The sequence below is a fragment of the Triturus cristatus genome, chromosome 2_1 (genome assembly GCF_964204655.1).
Source record: "Triturus cristatus chromosome 2_1, aTriCri1.1, whole genome shotgun sequence".
NCBI lineage: Eukaryota > Metazoa > Chordata > Amphibia > Caudata > Salamandridae > Triturus > Triturus cristatus.
Window position 1 is genome coordinate 548311676 of NC_140581.1, and position 16005 is coordinate 548327680.

Consider the following 16005-nt stretch of genomic DNA (forward strand, 5'->3'; position numbering starts at 1 on the left):
ATTAGGAATGCAGGTTCCACATGGGGATATTTTCTGATCCGCACGCACCGTTATTTAGGCACAATCCTGCTGGGAGGATTTCAAAGAAATTTGTTTAGGAATGCTCACTTTGGAGCGACATTCATGAACAGGATGGTTCACACTCTAGTGACGACGGTGTCTTTGGTGAACAGCCGATTGTGCTTATGCACGGTTGCTGGAAATGTACTTGGTTATAGTTATTGCTCTTTAAGTGCTCCCTGGTAGGAAGGTTCTCACACATGAAAATGAATCCGTGTTTTTGTGCCTCCAGATGACCAAATGTATGCTTCCAACTTTTTCATGGAATGAAACCACAAAATGGCCAACCTTCATGACATGGGAGCTTTGTGTGAACAAGGACTCATTAGTGCCGTCTCCACTGGGACTCTTTTTGACCTGTTCATGTAAACTCGTAAATTGAGAGATTTTCGTGAATCGAACATTTTTAAAAAACAGATATTTATCAACATTTAAAATGGAAAATCTTTACAAAAGTACATTTCCAATAGGAAAGGCATAGGAGACCAACTAGGAAGCAATAGTTTAAGTGCTTGAGTCAGCTGTGCCAGATTTATAAACATGTAAAATAAGCAAATAAAAGATGGCGTGTTGACCTATGCGAGAGGCCTCCCACTGTGTGCGAACATATGAATTATCACGCACTTGCAGCTTTCACCTGATAATTTCGGGCAGGTCAAACATGCAGAAGTTCATCCGGGTGGGACAAAGGCCCAGGAAAAAGTCAAAACATGCAAAATTCATTGTGGTAAAACTGATTCCAGTATTATGCATCATTTTCATTTTAACAACTCAAGTACATGTGGTCCACCCTATTCCAACAAACTCATAACCTGGGGCACTGGAATTCTGCAATTCTATGACCACATCGTTTTTCACATAATTAGGATTTGCTGCTTTTGTCACATAGTCCATCATCTGCTGCATAATCTGCAGATTTTAACAAAAAAAATAGTTTCTTGCTGAAATAGATCAAAAGATATAAAAAAAAAACCAGTTGACTGCATCCATTTTTGATGCCTTTCTCCTTTAAATGTCCATTACAACGAAGTGAAGTGTACTGAAAGATGAAGAAAAGTTAGATAATCACTGTAAAAATTAACCTAAACATAAAAAAATTGGGATATGTCCATTGAAGGGAAAGGCGTCAATCGCGATTGCAGCGGTTTCTTTGTATGATGTTTGCTCACAAAAACGTGATTACGCCCTACAAACTCATTGCAATAAGTCAGAGCTGCCCATGGGGTATCCACAACTTCTGATTTTCACGTTTTAGTCCCATATTGTTATTCTCAAAGGTCGCACATGGATGCTTTTTCAATAGAATGTACATTAGCCTTCAGCGAGCTCAAGTATTCTTGCTTGAGAAGAAAGTTTTTATAAAATTAATTAAAAGGTTGTTGAACCAATGGGCTTTTTCTAATAAAATGGCTGCAGGGCTGGAGTTGAGTCAGTCACATAAAGGGTGTAGGACAGTGGTCGAAGTGAGCGGGATCTGAGGGACAAGGCGTGCCCATACTTTTTAGGTCTGGCCTACATAGCGTGCATGCGCTGCATAGGAGGGGACCTCTTGTAATCGATTTGCTCTATCAGTGAAAAACGTGCACGCGTTGCATTGCTTTCAATGGCAACGCGTGCACGTTTGGCGATTCCCTTGCTGGAGCAAGCTTTGGATGGTGCCCCTTCTCGCTCCCACAAATTAAACGCTCTATGTGCTCTAGGCCGCACTCCCCAAACCCCCCCCCCCCCCCCCCCCCCCCCAGCGTCTACAGGCGCTTAGCTTGTTTTGCTGTTGGTGTTGGTCAGTGCCGGGGTGCCCTCGTTCCTGCTGTCGGGGACCATCGCCTTGTCGTACTTGTAGTTTTGCATGTTGGGGTGAGCTGCCGGTAGGTATTTCGATGCGCTCCCGCGAACAGTGCACCGCACTTGCAGGCAGCCGGCTCTCGGGCGGCTCCACCGACCTCGGCCTTGGACGCGGCTAGTTTAGAAGTAACAAAAGTCCGGGGCACAAAGTCCCTCTCCCTGGCCAAGCCTGCGAGGCACCGATCAAACTTTAAAAGTCTCTGGCACCGGAGAAAGCAGCTACAAAAGTTGTGTAAAGTGCGACCGGGGGTGTCCTGCCTACGTGGGTCTGCAGCCCCCTTCCCAGCTGGTCGGTGAATGAATGGAGGTGGAGTGGGCTGGGTGGCAGCGCTGCTCTCTGCTGCACAAAGCCTGCCCGCCGGCGCTCTCTGGCATCAACAAACTCCACAAGCGGGAAGCTGCACTTTTTATTTTGGAAACTCCTCTGCACCCACTTTAAGTTACTCGCCTCGGCTGGCTCCTATGGGATTTCAGCAGACAGCCAGCCCCCTTCCTGAGGCTGCCTTTTACATATGATAATTAAGACCACATTTCTTCCCTCTTTCCAAAACTTGGGAAATGTTGGTTCCGGTGTTAGGGAGCCCCTAGCGTAACAGGAGGGCAGTGACAATGGGGGATGGGTCGCGAAAGATACACTTCTAACGTATATACTTACGCACTACACTTCATGTTTTTCGAACTGTACTTTACATTTTTAAATGTTATTTGTTCTTTTTTTTCTCATTCTTTCCTTCGATTAATTTACTTTCCTCGACCACAATTGAAACGTGGAAACGGAACGGCATGTTATAATTCTGAAAATGTTCCTGACAATGGAGTATTCTGGCTAGGAGGATTTGTAGGGAACGTTAGGGAAACGAGTTAATCTGCGCTTGACAGATACTTGAACATCATATTTTTTAAGAAACAAAAGTTATAAATGCTTAATATTTAAAAGATAACGAGATTACTTGCAAACAAATAGTGAAAGTTGCACTGCAAGGAAGGCTATGCTGTAATCCAGTGGCAAGTTATTTTATATAATATATATGCCATTTATTCAATGAGGTATCTTAAAAGCAAGTATGCCAGGAAACAGCGCTTCCGGGCATTAATGTAACTTTTTGATAACATCTTAGCAACCAAGAATGGAAGTCTATAAAAAATAAACAGTCGATTTCGAAATAGACATTTGCACCCGAGTGTTACAGAAGCACATACTCAAAATCCAAAATGTAATGCAAATATAGCAGTAACAAAAACATTGCAATGTTAAAGCAGCTTAGCCCCTCATTATCAAACTGGGAGAGGCGCAGGCAGACGCATTCTGTTCAGGGTCTCTTCCATCCCAGTAGACGGTGACGCTAGAGCTTGTTTGGACTTCCCTTTTCTGTAAGATAGTTTTCATACTTTCCCAAAAAGGGATGCATATGTGTGACTGTGCGTGAGGGGATATACTCAAATATAGCAAATGTTTAATTATTATTAGACAGACAAAGGCTCGCACAGAACGCAATCACAGGCCCACCCATAATTTGCAGGTTCTTTCTCTTTGATTTATTTTGAAACAGCAATTGGCAATATTTTCTTGTGGGTGGAGGTTGCGGCTGAAAATAGATGTGCGCTTATCTTCTTAGTTAATTTTGAAAATGGTGGGACTGAATGGATGACAGAAATCTTTCCATTCTTGAAAAAAGCAAAACAGGTATGCAAAATTCATAATTTTAACATGAAATCCCATATCAGAAATCTATTCTTTGTTAACTATGGGTAATAACTGTAACAACTGCATACATTTCGGGAAGTTGTCCTAGAAAAGCTTCGACACTTAGCAGCACCTTAAACCCAGTAGGACGTTTTGTACTTAAACACTCCTCAGTAAAGGGCATACCTCACTCTTTGTGTGCACCATTGTGCAAATGTGAACACTCTAGTGCAAGACAAGTTCAAAGTGTCAATAGTCTCACTGTCCGTCACCAAGTGCAATCACGTCTATGCACCTTGTCCGGAGTATGGGTCTTGATTGATGTGCACTGGTGCGGTTATTGCAAAAGTATCAAGACTTGTTACAACATCAAGCATAAGCTTTCTACAGATTTCAAAGCATGTGCATGTCTATTCTAAACTCAATAAAAATCATAACACACGCACACACCCACACACACATGCACGAGCGCTCACACATGCACACACACATGCACGCGCACACACACACCAATGTCCACTCACAAGATTTGTTACGCTGACGTTACAAATTATTTACACTTACTTGCAATGTGCGGGTCACCAGCATTTCCATCCTTGAACCTGCTTAGGTCAGAGAATTATAAATGTACACTGTTTTTTTTTCTCCATTTTCTAGTTTTACTGAGGCCTCATTAGCTAGGTCTCGGATTCCTAAAAAGCTCTGCCTGTATTTCTTTTCCCTTTATTGTAATATCGTTTTACTGAAGCACCCGCATTACACCATTCCTTCTGACTCTAAGTATATATATATAATGCAATTTAAAAATGGCGCCCAATGTGAACATCTGGGAACGTATCGAATGATTTGATTTGCCAGTAATCGCTGCCTTTGGCAATTGCCACAGAACGGCATAGCGCAACACTTAATCTCCGTTACTTCGCTGGTAGGCTGGCCCCAATAAGCCTTATCTGCATGGCTTAGTGCCAGCCTTTTAAATATGGACTCCAGAGGACTCTACCACAAATGGGTGCCACAGAGCAGCTTTGGGCAATTCAACAGTGCAAGCTGCATTTTCAGCACATTCTGTGGCACGGGCACATTTGGCTGCACAAGAAATGGAATGGGCCACATTATGTGGCATTGCGGCACACGCTTTGAGATGAAGAAGAGGGGCAGTCGGGTCATAGTGGCCATTCTGATGCACAGAGCACATTCTTCATATGGGGCCAATTCTGCAGCTCGGAATGCCGCATCCTGCGCATAGAGCACATTTCATGGCATGTCTTTTGAAGCATCTTGGCACCACTGTGGCACTGGGCACATTTTATGTCATGCCTTTGGAAGCATCGTAGCACCACTGTGGCACATGGTACATTCTCCTGCAGGTGGAAAATTGTGTGGCATGAGGCACCTTTCTAGACAGGAAGCACATTCGCTGAGATGGAGCTCATTTTCTGGCATCAGACATTATTGGCTGACCTTGCGCTCAGTCAGTTATTCGCAACCAGCGTTTATCTCCCTGTGCATCACGGGAAGTGTTGAGCTCTGCATGTGCACGGCTCTCCCAGAAAGCTGATCTGAGTGGTAAATCCCAGTTGCTCTCTGCACCCCTCGATCACGGAAGCTGGGCAGTGACAACGTAGCATGATTGACAATAGCTGCTCCCCTGTGGTGTTTTGACCTTTCTGTCCCATGAGGACATGTTGGACCTGATTCACCTGTTTTTGCTCGCCTAATTTCAATAAGGATGTGCAAAAAAGGCATCCGTGGGCCTGAATCCGAACCTCGATTCATTAAATCATAAACTGCTAACTTTATTTATCTCCTTGTACCAGGGAAACTCAGCCATCCATGTAGGCCTTCTGCAGGAATAAGTTAAAAACAAGCATTGGCATACCAATAGGTCTGACCTTTGGGACCTTATAAGTGTTTAGCCATGCAAAAGTTGATGTTTTTGCTCCAAGGATATTGTACTGCATAACTAAATACTTATAAGGTTCCAAAGGCAAGACCTATTGGCTATGCCAATGCTTGTTTCAGAAAGCCACTAAATGGTGCATGCTGATAATTTATAAAAGGCAGGTATATTTGTGAATAGCACTGGGGCTCTATTTTTTAATCGGCTAATAGAAAACTGCGAAAACATCTGACTACAACGAATAAAACATCTTATAATTCCTTTAATTACCTGCTTATTTAATATTTACTGAAGAAGTTATCTGGATGTGTTTGTGTTTGTGTAAACTCAGAAACTCCTTTAAGGAACACATTCTGCTGTGTTTAGTCAATGCGGCTTCTTTAACAATTCGCACGATTTCACAAAGATGGCAGTACACATCTTTTGCTCATTTTGGTTTATCCCGTACATGAACAACCTACGTTCTAAGGTGCAACTAGGTACAGTTTATAAAATTTAATTCAGCTGAAAATCCATTAATCTAGCAGTGGGATGCTTTGTTACAATAAATAGCAGCTCTCCCCACCCCCCTTGCTGCTGCATGGCAACAAGTTCCCTCCCCCACTCATCCCACCCTAACCACATTCTCTCAACTGCTCTGGCTTTGTGACAGATGTGACATCACGTTGTCTGTAACTGCTCGCACGGGACTTGTTTTTAGGTCTCGCCTGGCCATGCGCTGCTCTGGCCATGGAGAGGACCTTTTGGAATAGATTCAGCCAAAGCTGACTGCACGCGCGTCCAGATGGACAAACATGGCTGCTCTTGCCATCCGCAAAGCTAAACATGCATGCGTAGGGACAAAAAAAAAATGCACGCGCATGTGGACAGCCCGACACCATCTTTGACAAGCGCACGCATTTTTTTGTCCGTACGCATGCTTTCGCTTTTCCTCCCTCCCCCCCGTCGGCCCCTAGGTACCGGAACACGCGCGTAATGCTTTTTTTCTCGTGGAAGTTTGATGTTAAGTATTTCACCGCCTCGCTGTGTTTCCTAATTTGACCCAACATTGTCCATTGTCTGACCGTCCCCCCCCCACGTCACCGCATCTATACCAATGTGTATTAGGATATAAGCCTCCGTCACCGTATCTGCCCCCACAACCCATGATCTCACCCAAGTGTTTCCCTGAAACGCTTTTATATGTGTCACCCCCATTAGTCTATTAAGGGCCCCTTATATGCCCTTACCCAGGGGACCACGGCCTTCTGGTAGCCCCCCGCGCCACAACATGCCCACACCACCGACCAACCCCCGGCCCTGTGCTCACTGAGCCACTCTCTGCCCGAATGATGCTCACACGCCCCCTTTCTGATCACAGTACACCTGCAGCTCGTGTTCCCATATAAACATGTTTACGGCCCTGGTGTGTCACATTTGTTCTGCATCTGTCCCATTATCTGCCATCCATCCTTCCACGCATTCATCCATCCGTCCGTCCATCCATCCATCCATCCATCCGTCCATCCATCCGTCCATCCATCCATCCATCCGTCCATCCATCCATCCATGTATCCACCTACCTATGTACACATGTGCCCTGAGCTGCACATATGGACTCCATGCATCCTGTTAGCAGCTTACCTTATGCCTCCTTCTCTAACCCGCACTGGTCCTCGCATCTGCCTTGCGTCCCCTTGCGCAGCCGTCTTTCACCTTTAAGGTTCTTTATATGGCCTCCTCTCTCTGCTTCGTATGTCCCCTTTAGTTTATCCTCTGCTCCATCATCTGTGCCCCCAGATGTATCGTTTCTTGGCACACTGTAGCCCTTACCTGTCTCTAGTGAGCCCCCCTTGTCAGAACCAAACGCTTGTTTCATTTTTGCAAAGCTCCTGCATCGCCATCACTTGCACGCCAAACATTCTCCTGATGCCCCCCCGGCCCCCATAAGTGGTTGTAGGGGGCGTGTGTAGTGGGGGGCAGCCAGAATGATAGAGAAGCGTCTAGAGAAAGTCTGCTAGCCCAGGGCTCGTAACATACATGATGGATGAAAGAAGACGTCCCGTTCAGTGGAGGGGAATGTTAATGGTGTTTTACATGTTATGGTTATACAATGGCTATCATAGCGCTAGTATAGCGCTTACATAGCCTGAGAGCTGTTCTGGGGGCCCTTAGCGCTGGCCCAGGGAAGCAGACGCTATATAAATACAATTATAGTGTGTCCCTGTCTGACCCCTAAGGCTCGGGTGTCTTGGGATTTATTTCATCCGGCCTTGCATGCACTGCTCAAGCTTGTCTCTTGCAGATGTATTCTCTCTCACGCTGCTGAACAAGTGCCTAGAGGCCAACTCCTCCTGTCCCTTGCACACCCAGCTCTCCAGCGTGCTCTGGCTCTGGGCAAGCTAACGTCAAACCGCTTCCGTGCCATTTCCTGCTGTGAAATGGCTTTGGACGCTGTAGCGTGGTGAAATCCTAATCCGCGCGGCGCCTCGTGGGAAATGCGTGTGGAAACTACCCCTGTCGAGGTTATTGCTACGCAGCGCTAGACTTGGGTGCCAGAGTGTGGGGCGTACAACAGGAGCAGACTGCACAATGCTGCACACTTCATCGCGAGCCACAAGCCACTCAGCTGTTTATGCACACGTTTGTGTTGGCGTTTTACTTTTATGCATGTAGGCGGTGTTTGTATAGTTCTGACATAGACAAAACTCATTGCAGCGCTATAAAAGTTCCTCTATTGCCACAATAATAGACCGAATAAATGTCTTGCTGTTGCAGGAGAGTCTGGTTTTGAGAAGAACTTTTGTCAATTGTTCGCTTTTCTTTCTTTGGCATCTGAAACATTTATTTTGCCAACCAATTTCAAATCGGAATTTACATAAATGTGTGTTTTTGATTTTAATAAATGGTAAGGTAGAGACACAATGTATAGCAAACAGCAGATCTTTCTATTTCTGGGCGACGTTCTTTGCAGTCTCTTCCTACGAGTCGCGCTTGGGAGCGGGAGTGAGCGATAGATTGTAAAATAAAACAAGCATTGAAAATGCAATAGGTCTCGCCTTTGATTAAGTTAAAGCCATTTGCTTTTCTAATGGTATTGTATAGCAAAGCAAATCGCTTTAACTTAATTAAAGGCGTGACCTATTGCATTTTTAATGCTTGGTTTTGTTGTATATAGCGCAATCTCGACCAGAAGATATTGGAGCGCTTTGCATGAACACATATTTTGTTTTTGTGGCACTGGGATTTTGCCCACGATCACTGGATGTTGAGTTAAGGACGAGACTGAAACCTGGTTCCAAAGTCGTCAGTTTTAGCAATAACACCACATCCAAGGGAACCTAGTTGCGTTACTGTGTCCTTAACTCAACATCTAGTGACCGTGGGTAAATTTCTTAAAATCCTAGTGCCTCAAAAACAAAATATGTGTTCATGCAAAGCGCTATTGCATTGCAAATGCTTAAGTGTGCAACAACCATATATGGTAAGTTAAACACAGTTTGAATATTTCTCAGATGTAAAATCAAGAAACCTTATTAAATGGTCGAAAGCACCATGATTTTTCTTTCCATGCTCTTTAAAAACAGAAGCAATCTATATATCTTTGACAATTTGTAATGCTCTTTGAGTCTCCATATTGTTGAGGCTTGCCTGTAAATTCTGGTTTAAACTGAACTTCAGTCAGATGGGGAGAAAGAACATTCTTGCACAAAGACACCATATGTTTACTCACCCGTTGCACTATTTTCTGTTTCTGTAAAACAGGGGTTAACTGCTGAGCCACCTGTCTGGTCCGTTCTTTTATTTAAAATGTTTATTTTGTCAAAAGGTTGCTGCGCGACCAAATCAGACCAGCTCGTTAGGATCCATGTCACCAGCTGATTGTTTGCTGTTGTCTATATTGCCTTACAATACACCATTTCTTGTTGCCGTGAGATTGTGCAAACATCGCAAGTGTTTTGTTTGAAGCTTGCTCTTTAATGTAAAGCATGTGTCACATGGAAGAGATTAGTTCGCGCTATATACATTAACAACAAAACATAATGGAACAATAATTCGGGGGGGGGGGGGGGGGTCGGACCAGCTCAGCTAGCTAGAGACTGTAACTGACGACCGTCCCTACTCGCCAGAGACATTGTTGTTAGCTTGACGGCGTTTTCGCTCCCAGGCAAGTAACTCCACTTGTTGTCTCCGGTAATACTACCCTGGACGGGGTGTTTCCTGTGAGAGTGGCGCTGGTAACGCAGTCTACTCTCTGGGCAGAATCTCCGCAAAGTGTTTACAGCTTAAACAATAAAATGTTGAATCTTGCATGTGGGAGAGGCCATGATCGATGTTGCAACATACATTTTCCTCCTCTGGGCTTGGCTATTACCAGACAGAAACAAAGCATATTACAACACGAGGACGCGCTATGTACAACTAAAACAATCTCTCGACAGTGCGCAAAGGCAACCCAACCGCTTGTTTACATTTGCATCGTGCTTTCACTTTAAGTGAAAGCGCGAAGCAAAAATAAACAAGCTGTCGCCACTGTCCACTTACCTTGGTGTGCACGCGATCCTCCCTGCTATCTGCTCGCACCAGTAAACAGCTAAAGCATCACACCGATCACATAACAAGGTATCCCCTTAAAACGCTCCCAACAAGCGTATAGTTACAAAGTAGCCCAGAAGTAGCAACAAAATAGCATACATACAAAAAAGCAAATAACAAAATAACGTAATAACAAAGTAGTGTACAAGCATGCAAAGCATTCCACACGGAAACGCATGCAATAGTTACAAAGAACAAAAAAGTGCAGCAAGTTAATATTAAGCCTAATGTGTCACGCTGCCAGTAAAAGATCGAATCCCGCGGGGCGTGACCTAAAAAGGACAAGGTGGCAACCAGGAGGGGCTACAAACCGTCCGAATATTAAATGACCATAAACTTTGCATACCAATCAAATTTACAGGCGGAGCTGGGACATGGCTTCGGAATCCGTATTGATTCCAAGAGGCCCTCGCATGGCGAAAGCAGCACAAGCGCTGCTTTCGCCAGCCCGAGACCTACAAAATAAGAAAAAAAAACTGAATGTGAGAGTAATGGAGCTAAGGGTACTGGGAACAATGGAGACTGGGCAGGGAGGGGAAAAGCAGCACATGAGTGAGAATGTTGGCAAACACATGCACTCTCATGGAGAGCTTAAACAAAAACAAGTAGTTTGCTAAACGTGAACATTGGAAGGTTAAATGCCAGCCAATCGGAGAGATGGTAAAGAGGCTAGGTTTCACAGGAGAGGCAAACACAAGATGGACAAGCGGAGACAAGGAACGCAATCGAATAAGAAGAAAGCAACCAAGAGTGACATTTAAGCCAACCCATTGTAAGCAATCGGTGGGCTATGCGCCCCGGTAAGTTCTTGGTAAGCCCACAACAGGTGTTTTGCCACCATACAGTTTGCGTTGTCTGGTAAGCTCCATCTAAAAAGAAGAAGCTTTGCATCCTTTGAGGAGTCGTTCTAGTGCGTCAGTAGTCTACTGACTACAAGCTCATGGAAATAAATTACAGGGTACATGCCACAGCAGAATCATGGCAAAATTGAACATCCACCCATTTAATAGAAAAGGAAGTGACAAAACACAAAACAAAAAGCTAATAAAAACACATTTAAATTAAAAAAATACAAGGGCCACATGCTGGAGTGTAAATGACTTAACTCAAAATCTGATGTGGAGATGATGGAGCATCTACAACAGGAACCTTTTAAGCTGGCTTTAGCCTCTTCCACCTCCCTCCATAACCTACGCAATGCACATACTGGGTCCTTGCACTGCAAAAACTGCAAACTGATTCAAACTGCCCCATCAGCGACTGCAACTAAAATCAAGTTGTACGACTTACTGGTTGAGCTGTGTGAAGCAAAGTGAATCAGGGACACTATCAAAGCCCTTCATAATTCCCTCCTGCACAGTAACACCTCTACTAAAGAAATGAGTAACCCAAATGACTTATCCAATCTCTGGAAAGGCCATTGAATACATAGCTTCTTCAAGACCAAGCCAACAAGTTTAAATAGCCCCACTGCAATTCAGCAGTAAGTCAACATCAGTAGAGGTACGTTAGGACTCTTCACAGTCCCTCAGATGATGCAGCAACTGGAAAACTACAACAGCACAACTAAGTGGAGCAAAGCCTTTTGTTACCAGTGTAATGGATATACACAAAATCTCCCCCCTCGCAACACTCTTACATTCTGGAATATGTTCACACGTAACAATCAGTAGAGAAATAACTCTGGGTGTTGGCCAGTATGTCTGAATGCCCATGACAATTAAAACTAGCATTGGCAAAGCCAATAGGTCTCGGCAATCCGAGATGTACTGGCATTGTCAATGATATTGACTTTTAGCCATGTGTAATGGAGTGGCTAATTAGCCGTAGTTTAATTAACAATCTCACGAGACACAAAATACTACTGTTTCGGGCGCAAGTCTGAAGCCTTAGGAAGGCAGTTTGAGCTTCAAACTACACAGAAAGTAGTATTAGATATAAGGGTACAGCTAATGGTCTGCCAATATTTCAAACTTTGAGTACAACATGAAGGGAAGGTACATATTTGTGGCAAAACTAATGCAGCTAAAACATCACTGCAATGGTGAAAGCAAAAAGTCTGTTGGAACAACACAAGTCTTACTCCTTTTATTAGGTTTGCATTTGAGAACTGTCACTGGTTATGATTATAGTTCCTCTCCCATCTACTCTCAAAGGTATGTCTATTTTGTCGCAGGTTCTTGGTGCGCAAAGGATGCGCTTAATCTGAATGAATGCATTTTACAAGTTAATCACTCCTCCTGCTCAAAATAGGCAAATATTAATGTAACTATTGGCAGAGCTGGGAATGTATCAAGGGCACATGCCTGGTGAGAACGGGTGAACAAAATAACAGAAATAAACAAGTGCCAAGTGTGGGCCAGCATGATATAAATTCAACAGACAACGGTGAATCTCAAAAACAGGTTTCCCGCTTACAAAACTGTTCACTTGCTAATTTGTAAGCTGTTCATGGCAATACAGTGCTTAGCCTTTGTAACTGTAGGAACTATACATCCAGAGTTTCCTCCTTGATAGAGCAGTAGTGCTGCTGCAGGCCCGCAGGCCATGGACGTCAGAGGAGTTACGCACATAACCCACCACCCAGGATATTAGGGATGGACATTTCCTTTCATTTAAAACATGTGTTGTAAACAATTAGAACTCCATCATTTAAACATTCGTTTACTCCATGTGCACAACTGAATACATTTTCTAGATCAGGTATCTCGAACACGTTAACAAAAATGAAATGTAAAAAGACACCATTGCAATGTAATCATAAGAAAACGCTTTTTGGTCTAATTAGCGGAGGTTATTGGAGTGCTGAAATCATTGAACTGATCGCACTGTAGGCCTGCCTGCACTGTGCACACTGTACAAGCAGAGCATGATGCGAGGGGCACGTGACTACGCCAGTGGTTGTGCGTTTGTCTACACAAATAGAGCAGCCTGGGTGTGCCAGCCAACCTGCACTAAAGGTAAGATTGTAAGTCAGCAGCATCAACCTGCGTGCATTACTGCGCTACTTAAATAAAGGGCGTGGGGGATATATATATATATATAGATATAGATCGCATAATCCAAACGTGAAGTACTTCTAGTTTGTGGATGCACAAACCGCATAACATAGATGGCTGCAATGTTTCTATTCAGTGAGTGGAGTGCAGCCACGCGTCGAAGCACTCACCTGTGATTCTGAATATAGCTTCTCTCCTGTGGCAGTCTGCAACGATATGCTAAAATGCTCAAGACTAAAACAGGAGCAGGTTATGGCTTGATATTTCTAAGAAAACCCGGGGCGAACAAACAGATTCTTCCTGGTGCATCCTGCCTGCTAGCGAATGTATCTTCTGCTAGCAAGAGCACACTGAGAATGCGCATAGGTCACAGTTAAAGATGCCCGAGGGGCGACATACCATTCTACACAACTTAAAATAGATAATTAGGTCGCCCGAGACAGGAAAGCTATCGTTTTGCGCCGTGTATGCTTTACAAAGCAGTTCCTTGACAAGAATGAAGTTACAACCGATATGGGGTGCCAGGCGTGTTTGATATCTATTTGGCTTTGCTTTTCTATGGGGATGTTGCATTTATAGCACTGGATGGACGCCGATCATCGTGCCCTTCTCTGCAATGCGTGTTCGATGCAACAGCACTACAGCAATCTCCAAGTATTCCATTTTTACCGGACTGTACAGGAAAAGCAGCCAGGACCAAGCAACAGCATGATCACCTTCAAATTATTGCCAAAATGGATGAAAATGGCCTCAGTGTATGCTCAAAAAGTAATTGGGTAATGCGCTCGGGGAGGCCTAATCATCGGAAGAGGGATGGCGCATGCATGCCCCAGACCAATGGGGAGACCTAAAAATGGAGCGACAATGGTGCCAGCAAATGGGAAGCAATGGGAAGCCAATTGGCGGGGCTTTAAGCTCAAAAGTAGATACAGCATGTCTAGATTCGAGACAGCGCATGTGCATCATCTAGAGCAGAGACATAAAAAGGACCCAATCTTCATGAAGGACCCGAACATAGTCCACTTCAGGAACATCTTTTGTCTCTACAAACCACAACAGGATCCTATTGCCCCAACAAACGGACAGGACCAGCCAAATGCCATCCAGAGCCTCATCCCCCGCAAGCAAAACTGAAGCAACCTTCAGACCTCAAAAAGCAAATGGCATTCCACATTCAAATACATTTCTCATACTCCTGATTCAACATTGAGCAGGGCCTTTTGAGCATGAGATTCAACCCTTGCTGGCAACCTCTTTATCCCAATCAACTTGCTCAGTAGACCTCACTAGTCTCCTTTCCAGGAGGGGTTATGTGTCTTGAAGTACAAGGTGACATATTTGTGCTAGATTAAACAAATAATTATACTTGATTACTCACCACCACAGATTTAGGCATCGCAGGCTTAAATGCAGCGCAGAACTCTTGGAGCCTTTTCTCATAGTATTTGCAAATTATCAACTCTTCATGTGGCTCAAGAAGAACCATATCTGTAGATGGAAACTTTGTATATAAAATGAGATAAAAAGATCAATGTTACTATTATGTTTTGGTCACTGTGTCAAGAAATACATTTCAGCAAGGTTGGGGAATACTTGACTTTTGATACACACATTTTAAAGAATTTAGACAGCACTTGAAATCATCACTAGTGCATTTTTATTAGCTGATCACCAAATGAATTGCATTGGCAATATTGTTGCTTACGAAGTATGCTAAAAACATCGAAACACCAAGCAATATTTTATTTACTCAATATTTGTTGAATAGATGCCCAATTTCTAAAACTTTAAGTATCTCTAAAAGAAAGAAAACGTGAAAAGGTGCCACTGTTTCACAAATCTTTTAATCACTGTTGTTCAACCATACATGATGAAAAGATTGGCACATTTCAAATATTTTTTACGATCTGTACGATTATGAACAGATAAAAGTTTAATTACATTGAGAAACCCTAAACATATCACTCTAGTGTCTCTTGAGTTTGTGGATCCACTCCAGTTGAAAATGTCTATCATTCATTCAGGGCATCACTGCTTTAGATCTAGGGACCCCCTCAACAATGAAATATAATTGACTGGCACATTTCTATTCAATATTAAAATGTTAGACAATCTTATAAAACCACACAATTGATAGCAAAAACATCAATACAATTTCTTTAGCATAATTAAATATTTCCCAATAGCAATAACTATTTCTAGTGGGGACATTTGTGCTAAAAATGTTATTGTCTCCATCTGATTAAAAATATAATTTTCAAAAGAATAGACACAAATTACTTTTACAAGGGGACATGAAAACCAGATAATCTAATAAAACATGGCATATATTCTTTAACATTTAATATACTGGCCATTATTTTCTTTAATTGTAATTGAAACCCAAAACTGGTTTAAATCAACCCTTAAATGGAGAACCTCTAACCACTACTTCCAATCTGAAATACTTGAGAGATAAAGGAAGATTATTAAATGCTTTAATCAAACTTTAAAACATTTAACTGATACTTTATGACTTAAAAGACAATCATTTTCAGCAGTTAGTTGACTTACAGCAGTTCGAAAATGCCTTCTTAGCTCTGGCTGTAGAATAGGGCTAAACAGAGCTGCTGGTATCAATTGATTTCTCAGCGTTAGTAAACACAATCAAATTTAGTTATATAATCTAACACCGCTAACTCTCAAGGTCTTACAGCAAATATAGGGAGTTTTGTTTGATTGGGTAGTCATTCGTTGAGTGAAATATTTTATACAACATATTTGTTAACATATCCCAATCCTACACACTGATTTCTGTTCAGAGTGCTTAAAGCATTGAATTTGGGGGGGGGGGGGGGGGGGGGGGGGAAGAATGGTACACTTTTTAGAGATACAGACTCTTTATGCTAGACCAGTTTACATTTGAGTCTAATGTCAATAATAGAGTCGCGTGTAATGCCTGAGAG

At 43.1% G+C, this 16005-nt stretch overlaps 1 protein-coding gene across 1 annotated transcript in view; it reads right to left on the bottom strand.

The window, feature by feature from the left end:
* The window catches only part of CCNH (cyclin H), a 211271-nt gene that overhangs the window by 128546 nt on the left and 66720 nt on the right, over positions 1–16005 (bottom strand). Inside the window, exon 3 of the mRNA XM_085632430.1 lies at positions 14439–14561. Within this exon, the coding sequence (XP_085488556.1) occupies positions 14439–14561 (123 nt within the window). The remainder of the gene's footprint in view (positions 1–14438; positions 14562–16005) is intronic.